Source organism: Dermacentor silvarum, chromosome 11, assembly GCF_013339745.2.
Source record: "Dermacentor silvarum isolate Dsil-2018 chromosome 11, BIME_Dsil_1.4, whole genome shotgun sequence".
In the NCBI taxonomy this organism is placed as follows: domain Eukaryota; kingdom Metazoa; phylum Arthropoda; class Arachnida; order Ixodida; family Ixodidae; genus Dermacentor; species Dermacentor silvarum.
Genome location: NC_051164.1, coordinates 109,610,972 through 109,633,146, shown reverse-complemented (window position 1 = coordinate 109,633,146; position 22,175 = coordinate 109,610,972). Strand labels below are relative to the sequence as shown.

The 22,175-nt window shown below is 44.7% G+C and overlaps 2 protein-coding genes across 2 annotated transcripts; one reads left to right on the top strand and one right to left on the bottom strand.

The window, feature by feature from the left end:
* The first annotated feature begins 2,980 nt into the window (after positions 1 to 2,980).
* LOC119433578 (very-long-chain (3R)-3-hydroxyacyl-CoA dehydratase 2) lies at positions 2,981 to 14,896 on the top strand. Its single transcript, XM_037700824.2, has 7 exons — positions 2,981 to 3,289; positions 6,134 to 6,251; positions 7,119 to 7,226; positions 8,521 to 8,642; positions 13,279 to 13,318; positions 13,440 to 13,578; positions 14,510 to 14,896. Exons 1-7 carry the CDS (start codon positions 3,186 to 3,188, stop codon positions 14,587 to 14,589), a joined length of 711 nt encoding a protein of 236 aa, XP_037556752.1. The 5' UTR covers positions 2,981 to 3,185; the 3' UTR covers positions 14,590 to 14,896.
* On the bottom strand, positions 14,881 to 21,521 carry LOC119433577 (ribosome production factor 1). Its single transcript, XM_037700823.2, has 9 exons — positions 21,374 to 21,521; positions 20,839 to 20,895; positions 20,639 to 20,719; positions 20,451 to 20,546; positions 19,406 to 19,559; positions 17,186 to 17,268; positions 16,686 to 16,864; positions 16,451 to 16,577; positions 14,881 to 15,193 (listed from the first exon to the last, which is right to left on the bottom strand). Exons 1-9 carry the CDS (start codon positions 21,485 to 21,487, stop codon positions 15,152 to 15,154), a joined length of 933 nt encoding a protein of 310 aa, XP_037556751.1. The 5' UTR covers positions 21,488 to 21,521; the 3' UTR covers positions 14,881 to 15,151.
* Between the last annotated feature and the right edge of the window lie 654 nt (positions 21,522 to 22,175).

Sequence of the window (22,175 nt, the reverse complement as noted above, 5' to 3'; positions counted from 1 at the left end):
CAAAGATACGTCCCAAAGCGTGTAAGCAGCTTTTAGAATGAACGCAAGCAGGTGTGCGATTTTGGGTACGCTCTTGGGGTACGCTATTCCTAGAACTTCCTACTAGGGAGTTTTATAAATAGCGTTCTCACGCGGCTTTATAATGTCACAAGTGAAGTGAACCTCCATGCTGCACGGGGAACGAACCACGTGACGACAACGTCACGCCATCGTCAGGCCTTACGGATCTCCCTGCGGCGGTAGCGGAGCGTTTGTTCCCGATCACCCGACGACCGGTGAGGCGCAAATGTGACGCCCACCAAGCGAGCATCAAGCGAGTGAGATCGGAGGCGTAAATGGTCACGTCACACACGAGCGTCTGCTCAGGGCGTGACAGTTTTCCGTTATCTGAGTGAAACTGGCCGGAATCGAGCGTCAACTTATTGTACGTCTGGAAGCGGTTATGAGCTTCTCGGATGGCCGGATCAATTCTTGCGTTTAAGAACAGCGCCTGAATCTTTCGGGTAAAAGGTTAGTCTAATTTGCATAATTACTTGTGCAATTATTGCCTCGATGTACTAAAACATAAGCCTCGGTGGGAAAAGTGTTCCGGAGAAGGTAACATTGTTTTTTTCGCTTTCCCTATTTAGAGTAATTTCGAACGCATTATTCTGATACACCGCTGTATACAGTAACATATAAAATATTCAAATCTCTTACTTTCTCTATTTGAGGTGACATGTAAATGTGGTGCGCATGCATTTGTCTGCGTACTTGGAATCAAAATTGCAGGGTAAAAAGGAAGAAAAAAAGTGAGGTAGTTCAGAACGTTTTACCATTCGCTGTGCGTGGGGGAAAGGGGAGGGGGAGTAACGATGCCACTGAAAAGATCGTGTCTTGAAACGATGGAAACAAGCAGCAGGATGTTGTGCGACATGGCGGTGAGGCTACATTCCACGGTGAAACATTGCGATGAAAACAGGTTTACGTGCTACGTGACCTTATATACTATGTAAACCCCAGTAGTTGTTAAGTACGCTCTGCTTTTCGTGAAGTAACTTCTTTGCTAGCACCAAGGCTTTTATTTGTGCGTGTGTTTGCGCCACGAATATTTTTATTATTGTCTAACTAGTGTCATTATTTGAAAAAAAAAAAGACATAGATTCTCTATTAGACTGCATTGGATCGAGTTGACCCGAGGCTCATAGTACGTCCTGTGTTTGTGTGTCTACAAGTCATATGAGCGGCCCTGCGACTTGACTCTCATGTATTGGAGTCGAAAAACAGCCGTGCAAATGTTTTACACCTCATATATGGAGCTCCTGGCTACTGCTCTCAACTTCGGTCGTTTGCTATCCGTCCTTGGAATTAATGACGTCATGTTAGAAATACACATCGATTCAGGGCTTAAAGTCTCCCTTCAGTGGAGGGGGGCCCTGGTGGCCACCAGTATATATATATATATATAATGGTGAAGCGGGATGGCACTCCTGGTGATATTGGGTTTGATGTGTCCTGGCCAAGCTCTCAACTTCGGTCGTTTAATTGCTATCCGTCCTTGGAATTAATGACGTCATGTTAGAAATACACATCGATTAAGGGCTTAAAGTCTCCCTTTAGTGGGCCCTCATAGGGTGGCCACCAGTATATATATATATATATATATATATATATATATAGGGTGGCCACCAGTATACATATATATATATATATATATATATATATATATATATATATATATATATATCAGCGAATTAAGTGTTGAAGCGGGATGGCACTCCTGGTGATATTGGGTTTGATGTGTGCCGTACTAGGGCCCTGCTAGATGACTAAATGTGATTCTACGTGACAGTCGGTTTCGTCACAACTCTCACGGGCCACTGAAGTTGTGTTTGTGACGTTTACTTTTTGTTTACGTTACTGGCGCTGAAAAAGCAAACTTCAAGCAATGTAGGGAAGCCAACTTTATCTAGAAATAAACACATTTTTATAGGTGTTCTGCAAATAAATACATTATTCTGAGTCTATTCCGGGCACTTATTTAATTTGCCGATTCAATCAATTAAGCACTTAGAAAGAATTGGACTTTCGGAAAATATATATCACAGATAAATCGGGAGGTAAAGGGTTAAAGGTATGTGAACTCAAAGCAAATAAGTCTACCTGCAACACAAAACATTAGTTGCCTTGCTTCGCTGACAACCTCAGGCAGTACAACAATATATATTTTATAGTTTCACACGTACTTATCTACAAAAGGGGACAAAATGCATGAGTCTTTGGTATAACACAGCACTCATGATGCATAACTAAACGAATTAAAATTAACTGGTAACTTAAAGAAACCAAGGTGAATATTCGCTAATTCACGAGCAGGCAGCTTCACGCTCATGCAGGATTAGAATTGCCCCACACAAGGCACTATTGGTAATAAAATCACTTAGCTAGGGCTTGTCGAATCGGTGCCGCAGTGCTACAGTATACCTGTCGAGGAGCCCCTCCTTGCCCCCCCACCCCCCCCGCCCCCCCGACTTAAGCACTGCATCGATTGCTTCAGAATGCATAGTAGAAACAAAGGACGATAACAGTGGACACAACAGTAAGCGCTGGATATTCAATTCCATTTCTTCATACATTATTTGCAATGAAAATTCAACATTTCGAACGATTGATGTCCAGTGCTTGCTGCAGACATTTTTCTTGTCCCTTATGCCCTAGCGCTGATTCAGCTATTTATTCTGAAAATAGGCACCAGCTAACCTGCTGGCATACTTACTATAAAACTCTATGCCTGCTCGTGTTTCACTGCTACTATCAATGTGCAAAGTGCAATGGAAACAAAATGGCGCTCAACTCTATGAGACCTTGCCCTACTCAAGTAACGGTTTTAAAAACCAGTTTTCTTGTAGCAGAGGCTAATGAGGTTCTGAAACCTTCCCCTCGTAGAAGGAAGACAAAGAGAAAACCGGTCCGTCTTCTACGTGACGTCTGCTCTTTGCGGTTCTTTGCCACTTTCTCTCCCGTTATTTGTGAAGAGGGCGCTCGAGTCTTCTTCGTGTGTCAAGCCAAGCCAGAAGCAACTCGGTAGCAGGCGCCGGCCCCAGCTGGGTGCTTCGAAGCTGAGCGCGAAGTTAAATTTATCTTAGTCCAACAACTTTGTCAAGCTTGCTTCGCCGCTGATCTACGTTCAGTCATCTTCGCCAAAAATGTCTCGACCGGCGGCGCAGAGCGGCGCTTCGAAGTCCAAGCGCGGACCCGGGGAAGCCGGAAAGTTGTACTTGGCTGCGTACAATTTTTTTCAGTGTGCCGGGTGAGTTTCACAGATTATATTATTCTCACACTAACTACCGGACAGTCCTCATAACGCATTTCGAAGACAGTTGACTTGCCTTATTCGAACCAGTGCTGCTCGAACACGACGAGCGTGAACAAACACATGATCATGTTCGAGAACCTACAGCACGGAACAGCGATCTGTTTACATCCGTGTATCGTCAAAGCTGGTTTTTCGTTTGTTTAATGGCAGTCCCGCACCGCTATCCCGTAGTATTAACAACTTCGGCTGCATATCGAGCAGCATTTCCTTGCTTCTCTGTTTGCTGTGGGCCAAACTCTCTAGAACCGACTGTTTTAGTGTTTTAAAACAATGTCTGCTTAGGCCGCTGCCACCAACCTTTATAGGTGTTTCTGTAAACTTTGGCTGCGACCTTGCCCGTTGCAGAATTCCCACAGAAGCGCGCGCAAACACTTTACGCCTTTCGTTTTGTTGAGGAGGAAAAACGGACGCACTCGTGATTACTTCCTCTAAACGGGGCTGCGTCGCGACGCACCCTTGGGAGCTGCCGCGTGTGGTAAAATTGTGATGTGCGCGCTGTGTTTCGCATTTTCCTGTAGGTTGCGTGGTCGACTGAAGTGTTCGCTTCTCTGCTCAGCTCTTCGAGTTCCTGCATGTCGCGTTGCTGCTCCCCTATCGGCCGCAACCTGCGTTGCCTTGGTGATAACGTCGCTTCGAAAGAGCGCTCGTTCGACCGTGTGAGCGTGCGATAGCGATGGATAAGACCTAGCGCTCGTATCACCGATGGCATCGGTCGTGGAAAAAGAGCCATGGTCAGACGTTTCTCTCTATCGCGGCCTTTTCAAGGATTAATGGGGAGAGGTTGACAGTGTTAGGCGGGGGCGAGTGAATGTGACTACGAACGCGGAATTACGGTCGCACAACCTAGCCACTTTAGTATTAGTACTACATCGGACCGTGGATTCTTCATTGAATTATTCACAATGAAATATGACTCAGTGCAGGACGAAACGATGATTGAGACAAGTAGACAAGGCGCGTTTTTATATTTTTTCTAAAACTTCATATAAAACGAAGAACATGCTCATAGCTTTTGCTATGGATCAAGTTTGCAACGCGGGCAAGTACTCACACTCGCATAAGGCAGTTCAAAACATTTAAGACACCTTGTCATTTAGCGGCTGGGCAGTTATAGAATTCACCGTCAGTTTGCGGTATCAGGGTGTTTACGAACACTTTCAGAAATTCTTAAAGGTTGCCTGTACGTGGCAGATAGAATAATTCTAGTTAATTAGCTGGTCTACTCGAAGAGGCGGACATTACTTGCACAAGAAATTGAAATGCATAATCGAATAATTAACAAAAGTTTACTAATTATGTTTTTAACCAATTACCTGATGGCCCATATTGCAATTTACAAAATTGTAGCCGAGGAGTTTGCAAGGCGGATCATCCCACTTGGAACAACTTCTCAGGATGACAGCAGTTTCGAGATATTAATTCCCAAACTTTTCGGAGAAATGCATTGGTGTTCCACTTAGTTTCTTAACAAAACGTTGCTTTATGCATTGAAGCACAAAATTAACTGAAACGCCAATGCCTTTCTCCGCAACGTTCGGTAATTCAATATCTCAAAACTGGTGTCATCCTGAGAATTAATTCCAAGTGGATCCGCCTTGCGAACTCCACGGCTACAATTTGTAAATTGCAATACAGGCCATCAGGTAATTAGTTAAAAACTTAATTTTTATTCATTAGTCGATTATGCATTTCAATTTTTTGTGCAAGTAATGTTTGCCTCTTCGAGTAGACCAGCTCATTAACTAGAATTGGGCTATCTGCCACAGGCAACCTTAAATAAATTTTGCAAGTGTTCGCTGAAACACCCTGTATATATATGCCGTGCTAACTGGTTAAAAGTCAATGTAGATAATGTTGCCTTCATACGACTGAACTGAGCAACTTCACATCATTTAATTTGAGTCACTCTCTTACTTCATTTGTCTTTATGTAGCTTTCTTGTCTGTAGCTGAAGTTTCAATAACAAGTGTTCCTACTTTTCTGAGTGATCTGCTTTGGGCGGTCAATGTCCTGTTCTTGTGCCACAAATTTTATGCCAGGTCACAATACTGAAACGAGAGTAGTGTCTGTTCATGTCTAATTGACAGTCTACCTGCATTCAGACTTTCATTTGCCTATTTGCTTTTTCCTGCCAGTGTGCCTAGGTCTTGACCTTATCCTTTTTTTATCACAAATAAAGGTGTTCATGCCGCCGGCTTCAATGCTGCAAACAGCATAGCTGGTAACTTCAAACTTGTTGAAAACTATGTATCCCATCCTTTGCCCTGAGTACACAGTGGCCCTGAGTTGGCAAGGTCATCAAAGTCATTAAAGGCATCTTTTGTCATACTAAACCGTTGTTTAGTACAAAGTGCCTATTTAGTAACAACAGAACCTGTTTTCTATTTTATAAATTTTATCTACCATTCCAACTTATCTCGTCATGGGGGCTTAGTAGCCATGGCATTCTGTTGCTAAGCATGGGGTCGTGTGTTCGATTATATATTGGCTGCATTCCAACGGCAGTGGAATGCAAAAACGATTGTGCATTTTAAACAGCCCCATGAGAGAATTAATCTGGCGCCTGCAATTCGGCACCTCACATAGCCCGAGTGTTGCTGTAGGACATTCATTCATTTAATCAGTCAATAAACCAATCAATAATACTAGCTTATTTTCTCCACTATTGTGCACTTGGACAGAGTCTCCAACGCAGTTTTTACATTCAAGGCTTGATGCTGAAGATTCCGCTGGCATGGTCAGCTGACACCTGTTTTTCTTGTTTTTCCTGTCTGACAGATGGAGCTACATCCTGTTCTGCACACTCAGGCACCTGATGCACAAGCAGACCTTCAAGGGGGTGTGGCCGGTGGTTGCCTGTCCCACTGAGATATTTCAAACGCTGGCGCTCCTTGAGGTGAGCTGCTTTCGTAGTTGAACAAGTCTGGAGGTGATTTTTGCTGCATGAGATTGGTTGCAGGTTGGGGGCCTTAGAAGCAGACGGGATCCTTGTAAGTGAAAAGCACTTGGGAAACCTTGGAACATTTTAAAGATTCTTGAAAAACCAAGTTGCTGGAAGGAAGGTTGCTTCTTCAGCTCATCATCTCAGAAAAGGCTGTTTGAGCAGTCTAGTGGCTATGCAATGTAGACAAGGCAGTATGATGAAATTAGTAAAATTTGCAGCCATAGGGTGGAGTAAACTGACACAAGACGAGGGTAAATGGAGATTGGTGGGAGAGGCCTTTGTCCTGCAGTGAACATCAATTAGGCAGATGACGATGATAATGGTGATGTAGACAGGGAAACTTCAAAATAAATTGCTGTACACCCAGATAGCACTTGCTGAAATACTGCTAAAAGGGTGAATGCAGAAACAAAGGGACATGCATGGACCCTCTCAGCCACCTTTGACCATGAAGGCAACACTATTCTGATCTGCCTTGTGAAGCTGGAAGTATGAATGAATCGAAAGCAGTTGAGCCAAGCAGATCTGTAGCTGCATTGAAAACATAGTAGGCTAACCAAAATTTTGAGGTTTGTTTGTATTGACCGAAGTATTGAATTGCCCTCATTTGAACCATTGCAGGCCAACCCAACTCTGTCTTCTATCACCTGTTGTTCTCTGTGTGCTTCTCGAGTTATGTCCATGACATACTCTCCTAAAATGATTCCAAATTAAAGACAAGGGAACTGGCCATAGTATATTTGTTCTTCTTAACTGGACAAGGAAATGTGGCCAAGACACTTCCCTTTCTATTGTGCATTGTCTTTCTTTTTCCGGCAGGTGGTCCATTGTCTTGTCGGTCTGGTGTCCAGCAATGCCTTCTTGACACTCATCCAGATCCTCTCGCGACTCATGGTCGTCTGGGGCATTCTCGTGCCTGTGCCTGAGGTGCGTGTGCACAGTTGCCCTTGTTGATTTTTTATTGGATGTGACAGCACTCAAAATTTTTACTGCACAGCATCTTTCACTGGAACATGCCTGGATGCTATTATCTACCGTAGTGCACTTGTGTTGCCCGACATCTTCAAAAATGAAAAAAAAAGTACAAAAAAGTATCTTCATGGCGATTATTTCGTAGCCGGAATGTATATGAAAGCAGAAAAGTGTCATATCATCGGTCTCCGAAATAAAAAGTTTTGTGCACTTTTGGTTAAACATGGCACCATGAGATGTCACCATTAGCACTGCTGCTTGAGTCTAGCGACCTCTGGTATACATCTACGCCTGTATGTCTTTCCTATGCTAGGACTATCCATTGTTAATGCCATTCTTGAACTGCTTGGCACTGTTTTATTGATTTAAGCTAGCCTCTCTTGCCTGCTTTGTGTCAAATTTGTAGTGAGTGAGGAGATTAAAGGGTACTGAGGGGCTCAATTTATTATTAAGTTAAAACCACATGAAACCAACAATGAAACCAGGGAAAGCATAGGAGAAATGAGTTTTTAATTTAATTTAAATGTAGCAATAATAAGCAAACAGGAAATGAAACTGGATGAAAATGCAACTTGCTGCAGATGGCAGCCAAGCACACATATTCCACAATATGCATGTGGTGCTATACCAGTTGAACTATGGTGGTGGCTGTGTCCCTGTCAACTCTCTTGACTCTTGAGTAATTGTGTATCTCCACAGGATTATCCCTTGGAGTGTTAGCCAGCACCACTCATGGCCATAGTGGCGGATGTGTAACATCCTTTTAACTGCAGGCATCACATAATATGTGAACTTAGGAGCAAGGAACTGGCACATAAACCGTAAGCTGCCTTATGGCACCAAGGCTGCCAAACTTGAGGCCCGCGCTACTCAGTGAGCAAGAATATGGGGAACCGAGGGGATCAGCTTTTTTTGTTTACAACCATATAATGAAAACAGACAGTAAAGCCAGGGAAAGCATAGGGGCAATTAACTAAAAGTGTACAACAGGTGGGGTTTAGCAGATTCATGTGGTTATAACAAACACGTAGGGCATTATGCTTTGCTTGCAACATTATGAGGCGACTCTTCTGTTTATTGTTGTTTGTACCCTTACAGACACATGCAGCTATGCGTGCTTTTGACTGTGCAGAGTGAAACAAACTGCTATGCTGTCTGTGTTCTTTGTCCATGCTGCAGTGCGCACCGTTCATTCACACTGAAATATACGAACAAGCCTTTTATTGATGTGAGAACCTGTCACGCGCAGTGCCAAGACCAGTTCGGCATTCTGATGCTGTTGGTTGCATGGTGCCTGGCAGAGATCACACGATACGCCTTCTACGGGACCACACTGTACAACTCTTGCCCATACCTGCTGTCCTGGTGCAGGTGAACCACATTTTGCCAATATTTCGCCTTCTGTTTGCGTATTCCCATTGGAGATGTCGTCTGATTGTGCCACTTTGTTTTCTCATTGGAAGGCTAAAACACTCCTAGCAAGAAGCTGCTAGGTACAAACTTATTATATGTCTGTGCCAACAACAGGCTGTGTTTGACAGCATCCAGTCAAACTTTGTGTTAATGAAGTTGCATGCAACACAAAAGTACCTTCGTTGTAGCCGATATTCATTGTAAGCATATGTTAATTTCGTGCTGATATTGGTGGGAAACACTTATATATTCGATAATTCATTATATAGCGGTTCAGCTGTATATGTTGCGAGCTGTTGAAAACGTCATTAGAATGCTGTCACTAAATTAATAGGAGGCTTACGACTCTGCATTATCCTGTGCACAAAAAGAAATCGTGTAGTGAAAATGGACTTCTGATCCAGATTTGTTTGAAACTGTGGTAGTACAGTAGGCTTTAGTTAATTCGACTGTGGTTACTTTGGTCCCGGCCAAAGGCCTTGGCCGGCATCCATGCATTTCTATGGGCCCAAGCATTCGTTATTTCGATCCTAATATTGGCCTTCGCTGTATAATTCGAACTTTACAAGTCGGCACGCAAGTCGGCACCCTATGGCGACCCCTTTCTGTCTAGGCAGAGGTTAGGGACAGTTTATCCGTTGAGCACGTGCCATCTCGTCCAAAACGCCTATTTTCAGCCCGTCCTGGTAAGTTTTTCAAGCAATAACTGTAGCTCAAAATGTTTTATTTCGGTATTTACCCCATTCTAAGGTGTGCCTTTTTTTTTAAAAAAGGAAATTGGGCAGAAAATTGCCTGCTCGCTGATACGAACCCAAACTGCCTTCGCAATGTTTGCAAGCTTTGCCACATAACGCAAATGTATTGCAGTGAAGTTAACTTTAGGAAACCGACCACCATTGTGCAACAATTTTCTTGTTAGAAAATTGGGTGCACGTTAGATTTCTTTGTTTAAGAGCTTTAATGTCATTTCTATGTTAATTTACTACTTTGGACACACAGAAAGCTGGTGCGCGTTTGGTTCGGGGGCTTGTTAGAATCGGGTAAATACAGCAAAATGAATCGGAGGTGTTTTGGCATTTTCCCTGCTGGATAGTAGTTCGATCAATTTCGTCGGTCCCGTTAGGGTCGAATTAACGGAAGTCGATTGTAGGTAAAAAGGTAAATGGAAACTAAGCGTTGAAGCTGTACTCTTGGTCGATCACTTTTGGTGTATCCCTTTCAGTGATCATTAAATGCATGACCCAACAGACAGGATGCCTCTATCTCCAATCAGGCGCCGCACTGGATACGTCATGCAGAAAAGACACAGGTTATTGGACGTATTTTGCAGCATTAAGCCATTTGCTGTGCAAAGCAGTGCCATACCTGCCAACCTCGTAACATGAAAATTCGGGATACCACCGCCCGAGGAAAGGGGGTCAAAAAGGTTTTTACCCCCCCCCCCCAAAAAAAAAGTTGCCGCCGTGCGAAACGGCGCACGTGGTACAGAGTCCATACTTGTCACGACTCCACGAAGTGACAAAGCACGGAAACTCAGTTGTGTGTGATCTCAGAAATACTTGCAAGTGCCCTATTTTCCGGTGTATAACACGCATTTTTTTTCCCTGAATTTTTCGTCGGTGCGTCTTGTAGAATGGTGTGACATATATACTTTTTTTTTCCCTGAAAAACTGCCGTCAAAATCGAATTCGATGTTATGGCCACGCGAAGGGCGCTGTTTGAATGAACTGCTCCGACTTCTGTGCACGATATCGAGGTGCCGGGTTCTTTTCGTGATAGAGTTCCCGAGCGCCGTGCGAGAAGGACGGAGCAGCTATGCAAGCGGCGGGAGGACGACCGCCCCCGAAGTCGTCGCATCTGCGGATTCCTATCAAGATACAGCACACGCCACTGCGCAAGCTACGCGCGATTCTGCTCACCGTCGCAGGCTTTCACTCGCAGATACAGCATACGGCGCGCGGAGACGATGTTATCGCCCTTAGACTTTATACGGAACATGCGATGCAGAAATGCGCCTGGAGTGGAAATATATGGCACTCATACGCTTGCGCGTGACCCGCGTTCACCGAGTAAAACGTCGCTGTAATTTTTTAAAATCACTTACCGAACGAACAGTTCAGTCTTGTACACCGGTGCGACTTATATACGTCTTTTTCCGGAAAAACTGCCGTTTTGATGGGGGTGCGTCTTATACAAAGGTGCGAGTTATATACTGGAAAATACGGTACTTATTCTTGGCTATTGAAAGTGCCATCGATCGTTCCAACTAAACTCAGGGAAACAAAGAGTAGTTCAGCATTCACACTTCACTCGACAGCCTGACAAAGCCAATTGAAGCCTAGCGCAGTCACGGTCATATAACGACTGGATTGCTAAAAACGCTCAACCCAACCTGAAACGAGCCAATCCGGAAAATCCAATATGGCAGCGCCCATCGGCTGCTCGCGTTCGTGGTGGTGTCGGCGGCCGCTACCACGATTCACGGTGCATGCTGGTGACGAACTGCTCCCGCGCCGCTTTTTTGCATGGTTATATTACAGGCCGTAAAAAAAAAAGAAAAAAAAAGTGGCGGTCACTTTTCGGGAGATTTGAGGTCGCGTCCGTAGAATCCGGAGATGCGAGAAAAATTCGGGAGACTCCCGTACAATGCGGGAGAGTTGGCAGGTATGCAGTGCACAACAGCCTTAGCACGATGACAAGAAATTGACAGTAGCACGACACAAACGACAACAATGATGACAAGATGCAAGAATTTGCCATATCTCACATGCATTTCTCTCTTAGCCTGCCTACGAGAACAATTTAAATTGAATTAAACTAGCACATTAAACACCAGTGTTATACTGCCAGCATTATGCTCAAATACGATTCTTTAGGACATTGACGCTTTGTGGAGCAAATGTGGAATATACCCTTGAAAGTGGTCAACCAGGAGTACAGCCCCTGCTTTACCTGGAGCAGGTACTTTGCTCTGTGGATGAGTGTTTATTTTCCTGTAGTTGGTTCAGACCAGATTGAAATTTTGCACTCGGCATTCAGGGTCAACTTATTTTGCAGGTGATCATTCTTTTGTGCTCCGCTATCGGCGATAGGGGGAAGTGATAGTGTGTTGCATGCCTGAGATGTATGACATTTCACACTCGCATGCAGTGCATGTTGTACACTGTCTTTGATATACAGTGTAGACCGCTTATAACGTAAGTTGCCGGAGTCACGAATATCCGCACTATAACCAAAACAACTATTTTATTGCGATAATGGACATTCCAGGCGCATTTCTGCCGTCGCTGTCACCATGCTCTAGGTTCTGTATTCGCTTACTAAATAAATTAACAAGCACGGCGTCACGCATGCAGAAGCAAACATGAACACATCTCGCTCGTTGAGCACGGAAACGAACTGTCAAAACACTCTAATGACGAAGTGCGGCGAGCGAGTTGACCTTCGTGCTATCATGCCTCTCGCTTCAACGTGACCTATAAGCGGCGAAAACACGGCACACGGCTGAGTTTTCCCATCGCAGATTGCTTTCAAGATAGGGCCAAGGCGATCGTATCGCCGAAGTGGATCGTCGCAGATTACGTCCTGCTTCGGTCCACTTAAACCGTTCCGCATTGCTTTGCTGGCGAAAATCCTCTCCTTCTGTTTGCGCCAGTCCCGAACGCAAGTTTTGGATTCTCCGAACGCCCATGATGCGGCCCGGCCCGATTTCCGTCCGTCTCCGTACACATGGTCATGCGGCATCATGATGAACTCGGTACTTAATGCTGATAGAGCGACGCAGAGAACGTGAAGACAGACGGTAGACTATTGCCCAAGCATGTGTACTGCAGCACATGGAGGAAACTACGGTAGCTAGGCTCAACGCGCGTGTGAGGCGGCCATTTTGAAATGCCGACGGCTATATGGTAATGCAGATTTAGGGTCATACTCGATTCTAACGCGCACGCAATTTTTGGACCCATTTGATCGAAAAAAAAAAGTGCGCATTAGATTTGAGTAAATACGGTATTTGTGGCTTGAGGGGAGCGTTTGCCGTCTAGGTTGACTGCCGAACTTCCAGGCAAGCGCACTGTAACCGGTATTTCGTGTCCCGCAACTGCACTATAAGCGATACGCCTATACATAGAGTGCTATGGGAAAAGTAACGGGAGTCTGAATAGCCCGTATTATATCCGGTCCTGCACTATAAGCGGTTACATTATAAGTGGTCTATACTGTAGCTGGCGCATCATAAAAAAATGTGCATCACATATAGCAGAGAGTATTGAAGTACTGAGCTTTGATATACATAGTGAAGCATGTGAAAAAGACTAGGGTATAGTGAAGCATTTGCAAGGTCTGGTAGATTTCGCGCAGCGGCAAAAACATACCCCTATGATGTTTTCGAAGAGAGTGTGAACTCCTCTATGCACAGCTTTCCTGTCTGTGATGTACGAGCGTGTTTGGATTTGCACACATCAGGGGGGGGGGGGGGAAAGGGCGAAGGTGCTTCTTTTTTTCCTTTTCTTTTAATTTTCCGTAGTGGAAACACCAATTTTTTTCACTTCTTCCCCATTGTCCATTACATGTTTGTATTTCTCATTTGTTGCAGATACTCCTTCTTTCTGGTGCTGTACCCAACTGGCGTGTCGGTAAGTGTCGCGATAGTTGCAAGTCTCGTTTCTGTTCAACATCCACCTAGCATTCTGGTAGCCTTACTGGACTGCTCGAAGCCGGGTGTACTGAAGCACTATTCTCCACTCTTCTACCCAGGGCGAGATTGTGACAATGGTGGCGGCCTTGCCGTACATTCGCAAGCGGGGCCTCTTCACGTACTCTCTGCCAAACCACCTCAACTTCTCCTTTGATTACTACATATTCGTCATCCTTGTCATTGCCTCCTACTTGCCCTGTAAGTCTATGCTCTTCTGGAAAGTATGTGTACAAGTGCAGTCTGAAATTAAATACAGTCAAAAGTGTGAGTTGTGCATGTGTGGGAATTCTTGTGGCCAAAGAAATGCGTTGAGTACAAATAACTTGAGGGGTGGATAAAACACTTTGTGTACCTTGAGACCCTGTATGCAGACATTTTACAAAGTAGGGACAGATGCAGCCATTTCACTGTCTCGCCGACGTCGGAGGGGTGGAAGGGAGACTAAAGAGGGGCAACAAAGGTGTGCTGTGCGGCACAAAGGCGGGTGTAGCAAAGCAGCTTGCATTTTTTTCTTTTTCTGGGTTTCACCTTTCTTTTTGGCACATACATACAGTAGCCAGATTTAATGTTAGAGCCAATAATGCGGCACGGGAACATTGTAGTAAATGGTTGTAAAAAAGCTGCTCATTGTTACAGCCAAGTATGGTTAAAAACTGGTAAAGCTATAAGTTTGTCTGCATTTCTTGCACTGGTTCTCACACTCTACTAGCACAGGCTGGAAGTCCGAATGCCATACAGCATGCCCAGGCTACAAAAATAAAATACATTAAGCTTTTTATCAGATTCCGCACCCCTTAAGCTTTTGATGCTGATAGCATAACGCTGCATAGGATTTGTGTGAGACTCTGCAAGCATTTACTACACATGCACAGATCATCTTTGCTGGGAAATCGGGAAAGAGTGTGTGCCACAGCAATTCAATCACAAATGTTTTGCTTCCCAGTTTGAGCGCACACTTCGCCTTTCGCCATGTAAGGCTAGCCTTGTGCCTTGCACAAGAGGCTTTATGCAAGCATTTTGCATACGAGGAAATGGTTGACTGCAATCTCTTTTCATGCTAATGTGGTGTGAACATTGCCCAAATGTTGTTTTATCTAAAATTTTCATGCTTATAACTTTCCTATTTCAGTTTTCCCCCAGCTCTTCGGCCACCTGCTGAAGCAACGGAAACGGTTCCTGGCACCTGCTGATGATTCCAAGAGGAAGTGAAGACAGGGGCCTTCCACCTCTAGATTACAGCTGGATTTGCAGGACTGAAGCATGCATGATGCTTCCTACAGACAAGTTGTTCCGGAGGGACAATTGACCACAGAACATTCCGGGCAAATACGCTGTGGTTTTGTTTACACACAGACTGTTTGAGTGCTTTGATGCTACTTTCAAGGCAACTTACTGCCATGTTGGTGAAAGTGTCTTGAAGGACCACATGGTGGTGTCGGGTTGTTCCAGTGAAAACAGTTCTTTGCTCTCGGTGTTTTTAAAATAAAGATTGACGGGGAGTGACCCTTCAGAACAACTTTGCTATTCTGCACTCAGTGTGAAATACAGGAGGTGGCATCATCAGTCAGCACCTCTGGGAGAACAATGTTCATAACACAATGGTTCCTTCAGTGGCACCAAGACATCATAAGTCATGTTCTTCTTGTGAATCAGCAGGTCACAGATATGACTTATGTGGACTGTAAGGGACCAATCATTAGAGGGGACTTGGAAATTGGCCCTGTCCTGAAGACAACATTGATGACAACATTTGCATTTGTGGCAGTCTTCATTAGAGGAAAAATCTTCTCCGGCTAGTCTCCATTTCGTGTCTCTGAAAAAGTTGAAAGCACAAATGTAATAAGTTTAAACCGGCATTCTGCTCCGACAGAAAGACTGACAAGTTACCAATACTAGTTCGCTAATCGGCCAACCAGGTCTTTCATCACATCCTTGGAAGCCTATTTTGCAGGTCGTTCGCAAGTTAACGGCCAGCAAACATATTGTAGAAAACATGAAGATGAATTCAGCTGATATGGAAGCAAGCTAGTGGTTGAGCCGGTATCAAATTGACTGCCAAGTTATCCTTCAGCTTAACACCTAAAATAATGACAGGGAAAAGAAACCAAGGGGTGTGCTTATTCCTCTCTAAGCACGTTTCAGGCAGCTGTTCTGAAATGTGACTGAGGAACCCTATGATGTCATTAACTTGGGGCTTGCATCCTTACAGTCATGATCACAAGTACTAACAACCAGTTACAACTATCAGATTTCGGTCATAATTCAAATACAGGACCCTGGATATTGAACTTGCATTCAGATACAATGGCATTTCACAATGAATTGTACCGACTATTGATACAACAGATTCACATCCTCCTGCTTAAAATAAAAGAGCTCACGAGATTGACGTTTGACCTTCTCTGTGCCTCTCAAAATACTACACTGCACGAGGAAAAAAAAGTGATGGGTGCTTTCTTTGGACACACTCGAGAGGTTCAAAGTCATTCTCTCCATGGGCAAATACACTAAAGTGCATGAAAAGAAATGGGAAAGGGTACAAAACAAATAACAAAAAAATATGCTCTCCTGTACAAGTGTGCCGTAATGCATCGCTCAGTGCCACACTGGTTTCATTATCACATTGGTCATTGTCTCAAAGTGAAACAGGTATGGAGATGCCACACGGTCATTCAATGTTTGTAGGCCCCATTAATTACTTCATCCATTAAAAGCACCTGTATTCCATTAGTTTTCTTCTCTCTCCCCTTGTCTCCCCATTTTCTTTCTTTTTTTTGTATGTGTTCTAGCGCTGCCAAGTCCACTCTTGGTCCTGTAAGTAACACTGTTGTTCTTATCTTGGCAAACCCAGGCACTGTCACTTGCGAATAGCTTAGCAGCAGCCGCAAGAAACAGTGCGCGAGTGCTTAGAAATGGCAGCGTGATTCAGCGCAATGACCTAACTGGACAATTAAAGCAAGATTGGTTCAAGCATGACTGAACTTGAACTGAGCTCGACTCAAGCATGCCCAAAAGTACCCACGTGAGAATGGTATACTACAATAAATTTCCTGCTGAATGCAGCCCTCACCTTGAGCACCCACTCGTACTCTCCAAACTTGGAGTCGAAGGTCCCCTTCTGGAGGCTCTTGAGCCGCAACGTGAACCGGGGTCCAATCTCCTGGATGCTTACTTTCTCAGCGTTCCTGAACTCGTACCTGCGTCCATAAATGCGTGCCTTTTCAAATGCCCAACAAACTCAACCGAGGCACTGATGCCAATCACTTGAGCACGGTTGCTCCCTGTGCTAGCTACAGACGACCAACCTGTGGTGCCGGAAGAAGATGTAGTCTCTCTGGTTGTGGAAGGTGACGACCCGGCGCCCTTGGAACTCGGGGTCATAATGGAACAGTGATGCCAACATGCGTGCCACAGAATGGCCCAGCCTTGTGTTGAAGTTATTCAGGATCACTTCCGGACGGTGCGCACTGTACGCAGCACGACCCTGCGTGAACATGCCCATGTGAGCAGGTGAACCATAAACGGCTGCCATTCACTGCATGTGCGACGAGTGATGGTGTTAGAAAGGCCACAGTCCTGCTCATTAATTTTGAGGCATATTGCTGTCTGTAAACATCAAATGGCTAAGCCAGCAGGAGTGGTTGTGACAAAAGGAATGGCACACCTCCCAACAGCGTACTGGATTCTGATTTCATGTGTGCAGATCTTGAGAGGCTCCACACTGCAGATCTGAAGGCCTCCAGACTGTTTGCTCGTGACTGTACAGGTGCATTCTTTGTACTTGATAAGGTGCTAGATCACTGACCTTGATGTCCTTGCAGAACTTCACATTGCTTATCCTGAAGTATGCAGTTGGCCCATCTGGTAAGTGTGTCAAGAGGAGTCCATCTGGGAGGCAGCAAGGGTATACAATGTTAAGTTCTAAGCAAACTAATGCAAGATAACTCACAGAAGCTCCGACATGAAATTGTGAAGCTGAGTTGTCCTCGTGAAAGAATTTCCTAATGTGTTCTGATGTCTTTTACTGCATCAAAATCACATACATACTATGTTAGGCTGACATGATTATATATAATGGGGTATATAACCAGTTCTGAAAGAACATTAAAAAGTAACGTTAAGGTAGACTTTTCAATTACACTTCTGTAACACCAATTACCTTAGCTCTACCAGCAGAGACATGTTGATGCAGAAAGGCAAAACTGGTGGTGACACTACCTTGAAACTTGTGATACAGCTTTCTGTGATGTCGGAGACTTTGACATTGCTTATTGAAATCTGCCTTTTTCTTCAGAAGTAAGCCTAATATATACAAATGCAACAAAGTCTCATCGTCCCATAAAGCTCATCTAGATAACTATAAGACTTGCTCCTTCTTTGCTCAAGAACTAGAGTGTTTGCTGATGGTATAAAATGTACAAATTAATGTTGTGGGGATTGTGTTTGTCCATTTCGTTGTGGTGCCATAGCGCAGCACGTTTCGGGCTCAGGGGCTGCATCGTGGCAAAGTCGCTTTCGAACTTAGCACGCGCGGGCCACCGCTTTCCCTCTCTCTTTCCTCGGAGGGCGCCGTACAGCAGCGGGACTGTAAAACACTTGTTGCTGTACGCCCCCACACAGACCAGGAGCTCACCTGACGGGTCTGTTTGGGTGGGAACCCATGTCCCCCCTCTCTACTGGTGGCTCGTGCCGACCGCAGAAATGGGGGCCGCAGGGAGAAGCTCTCATACATTGAAACGGTGCATACTGAATTCCGATTCTCCCGGGCAGCTCTTCTGCTGACCAGTCCCGCTGAGGGTCCGCGACCCGAGGCGGGTGCACACCTATTCGCTGCCCCTGTTCTGGAGGCTATGCCAAAGAGACGCGGCTCACTTCATGCGCGCGGTTGTACTGTGCCAGGTTGCTCCCAGAAGCTGTACTGAGCTGAAGGAACATTGCCCTGGTAGCACGGTTGTTGGGAGCCATCGTGCTGTATAGCGGTGTGTTACAGCGTTCTCTGATACTGCTGTGCCACCCTTGATTTGCGGGAGCTCCAGCTCATGCGCACCGCACCGATAGGTCGTAACAGTTAGACAACGTCAAGGTAGTCTAATAATTAAACGCCTCCCTTCGTACTCTGGGCCTTCTCCTTGCGGCGCTCCGTCTCTCTGCCAGTGAAGCCCGAACAAGTGCCCGCTTCGGACACACGCAGCTGAGCTGATTGACCCCCTTGGGGCTCGGACCCTTGGACCAAGGCGGTGGTCTAAGTGACTCCTGGTGGAGCACCGCGACACAGAGATCACAATGTTCTAGTAATCTAATGGTCTTACATCACTGATTACTCTTCGCTTGCTTTATTGCTGTTGCTAGTTTATTGTATTAGGTTTGCTTGCTTTTTCTTGTCATTTTCATTATTTAGAGCTGTGTTCTTTGAATACCGTATTTAGTTGTGTAGGGCCCAGACTTCTCTTTTGTTCTTAATTTTTATTGAGTGCGGGTTTTACACCGAGGCAAGCTTAAAGCTACTTACTAATGCCTTGTACTGCACTCAGACTGCTATGCAAATAAATGCAACTGCTGGCAGCCGACAATAAACACATTTAGAGTCGCTAACCTATTTTTCGATCATGGACTAGTGCCACCTTACAGCGCCTTTCAAGATTTAACCAGCACGCGAGTATGCCATGATGCTAAGTAAACATTTTTTTTAGATATTTTTCACAATCTAAAGTGAGCCTTACACGTGGAAATACAGTACTTGTTTCCGCAAATGGTTGTTTTCATTTTATATTACTAAATTTGTGTACTTTTGCCCAAGTTAAGCATTTTTCTGTGCTGTGTGGCCCCCTTTGCCCACTTTTGTTTTTTGTATAACCATACCATAACCATTTTACCATAATTAGTGCTCCATTTAAAAGAGAAAGCAAGGAAAGCAAAGAGAAATGATGCCCATCAAGCAGTCACTGTTACACACAATACAGCCACCAGCTCACACAAGTGATTGCACTTTCATGCATGAACTTTGTGAATGATGTTTGCAACTCACTGGGGTGCCTGCGGTCTTCATTGATCACGGCAATGTCTGAGTACCCGCGCTCAATGGCGTGCTCGACTGTCTTCTTGATTCGCGAACGGTTGCGCCACCGGAAATCGGCGTAGGGTATGCTCTGCTTGAGTTCACGGCAGAACTTGATGGTTCGCTGCAAGAGGCACCACAGAAACACATGACAAAGATGCCATAGATAACATGACTCTGGCTTGCTCACATTTATAAAAATTAAACTACACTAAAGCATTTTGCCAGAAAGTAAAGTGTTTTAATATAAAGCAGTAATAGCTTGGAATAGGCATTGTCTGAGGACAGAGGTGGTTTGGTTAAAAGAAAAGTAGACCAGTATGACAATGGTGGGGTGTCAGCACGGGGTGAAGAAAGTGCCAGCATTGGTCATTTTTTAGTGTAATGGGGGCAAACATTTTAAAGCATGCTGAAACATACAAAAACTAGCACATATAATCTTGTGAAGAAATTAACAAACGGTGCATAAGCTTTTGCGTGCTTCTCTCGGCAAAATTGTACACAAGAGTTGTTTTCCAGTGATTGCAATCAAATGTGGCATGTGCAATCTGCCAAAGGCTTATGGTCTAGTTGCTGTGTGCGACAAGCGTGAACTTGCAGCATGTTATTCTTATAATAGTAACCGTTGTACACAAAACATTATAGCAAGTTACTGACTTGCTGAACTCTCAATGCTCAGCAGCTTCTTAATATTTACCATTCAATTTCTTGAATGCTAGAGAAGCCATATGAGATGCACTATGTGGCACAATATGACAATTAACCTTATGACGGAAGAAATCACCATACAGGTTGACCATAAAGGTGCGAGTTGGCAAGCACAAGGTGTGAACCAACCACGGGGCTCGGTGTGCCAAGGCATAGCGCTGTTGGCATCCCCTCCCCCCATATCCCGGCACATCGAAACAGAAAAACTAGCTGATACCCTAAAACACCAAAAGATTGTCACACAGAAACTCCAAACTCATGTAGCGATGAAAGAAATGTGATTGCGCTGTGTCCTCTCCAAACTCACTGTGTGTGGGTTGTCACTCGTGGTGATGAGCAGCTTAGGGACATATTCCTTCCGGAAGTAGGTGGCCATTTCGTCCATCGCTTCATCCAGTTGGACCTGCAAGCGATATACAGTAGTGGCTGTGTGTTTTCTACCAGACCAATGAGTTTAACAAAGAAGCAAAGGTAGTGTGTTTTATGGATATGTACCTCTTCATCATCTGCCTGTACCATGGTGTCATCCGGTTCCCTGGTGTTTTCGATGGTACGCGGCGTCTGCTTTGGAGGTGCCTGGGTAAAGAGGTTGGAGAATGAGTGTATGAAGACATAAACAGCTGCTGGCAGCTTAAATGTTAAGGAAAAAGTGAGTGAGAGAGAGAGAGAGAGAGAGAGAGAGAGAGAAATCTTACATTTTCACCAAGGGCTTCAGCTTCCTTTCGACGTTTTTTCTGCGCTTGGCGCTTGAGCTGCAACATTGTGGAAAATGATTTTAGAACTCAGCTCCTCGCGTATGCTAAATGGGTCGATAAACGATACGCAAAATGGATCACAACCAAACCGACCTGTACACGAGCATCCACATACGTGCGCGTAGAGGAGATCCAAGCAATGACCAATCATCAAAGTCACGTTTCAGTTGGAAACCCAAGCGACATGAAAACGAGTGGTGACTTGTGATATGTAGAAAAAAGTGGAATCCGTCTGATTATATACGGTTACTTCGTCCACGAGACGTCGGGAAAACAACTTTGACAGTATCAGGCACAAGCTTCGATCACTAAGTGATCGACTACTTGATAAGCATTAGTAAGCTGCCTTGCTCCCAGCTACAAGTGACGTCCAAATGTTTCATTCAATCGCGACCGACTGGCCACGTGGATTTTGTAACCGCGATAATGCGGTCAGTGAGCGCTGACACGAGAAAAAGGTGCGATCAGTGCTTGCCTTCTGCTTGGCTCGCTTGAGCTTCAGGTATTCCTCGAGCCTCCTCTTCTTGTTTTTTATCTGCGAGATGTTTCGTTTGTGTACAGGAGCTTCTTCGACGTTTTCAACCTCCATGTTGCTTTCCTCACACTCTGACCAATGTTGTCAACTTGCCATATGAGCACTTACGCAATCTGCCAAACTCACCGTAATTAATAAAATTTACTTTACACATAAGCAAAAATACTCTACTTCATGTTTGTGAAAAATATTAGGATTATTGATTATAACGTTATTGCATGTTTTTATTGTTTCTGTAAACATAATTTGAATAACCCAAACAGAACTTTTATTGAGATTATAGAGTTTATATAGTGAGAAACTCTATGATTGAGACGGTGGATAGCTGGATGGATGAGGCTGAACCCTTTAAATCGGGCGATGGCATACGCCACCTAGCCATGACTATTAACATATTTTGTACTTTGTGGTGAGTGAAATTTCACCCCTGCTTTGATTTTAGCCACAATCAGATAATTTCTGTTTGGTTATTTCTACCCGCTTAAAGTCTATTTTGCCTTCACTGTCCCGATCGAGACGTTTTTTAGCGCCACCTGTAGTGCCACTGAAGCGACTGAAGGGCAGGAACGGGAACACAGAAAGGCGCGAATAATTAGGGAGTATGTCCGTGCTGTGCGCGGGAACTGCAACTTCTAGTTGCTGCGCGCTTACTAATGTCTTCGAATACGGCCAAGAACATGTAAGAGCGTGAGTAAACAGTTCTAATTGAAAGGCTGAATTTCGAGTAGCAGGTTAGTGCACG

Bases quoted from the DNA above. Each gene is read 5' to 3' on its own strand.
- LOC119433578 (XM_037700824.2), top strand. From the start codon at position 3,186: ATGTCTCGACCGGCGGCGCAGAGCGGCGCTTCGAAGTCCAAGCGCGGA. The intron at 3,290-6,133 runs GTGAGTTTCACA...CCTGTCTGACAG, and splicing joins AATTTTTTTCAGTGTGCCGG to ATGGAGCTACATCCTGTTCT. The intron at 13,579-14,509 runs GTAAGTCTATGC...TTCCTATTTCAG, and splicing joins CATTGCCTCCTACTTGCCCT to TTTTCCCCCAGCTCTTCGGC.
- LOC119433577 (XM_037700823.2), bottom strand. From the start codon at position 21,487: ATGGAGGTTGAAAACGTCGAAGAAGCTCCTGTACACAAACGAAACATC. The intron at 17,269-19,405 runs GTGAGTTGCAAA...GCTGCCTCCCAG, and splicing joins TGAAGACCGCAGGCACCCCA to ATGGACTCCTCTTGACACAC. The intron at 15,194-16,450 runs GTGAGGGCTGCA...CAACTTTTTCAG, and splicing joins AGTACGAGTGGGTGCTCAAG to AGACACGAAATGGAGACTAG.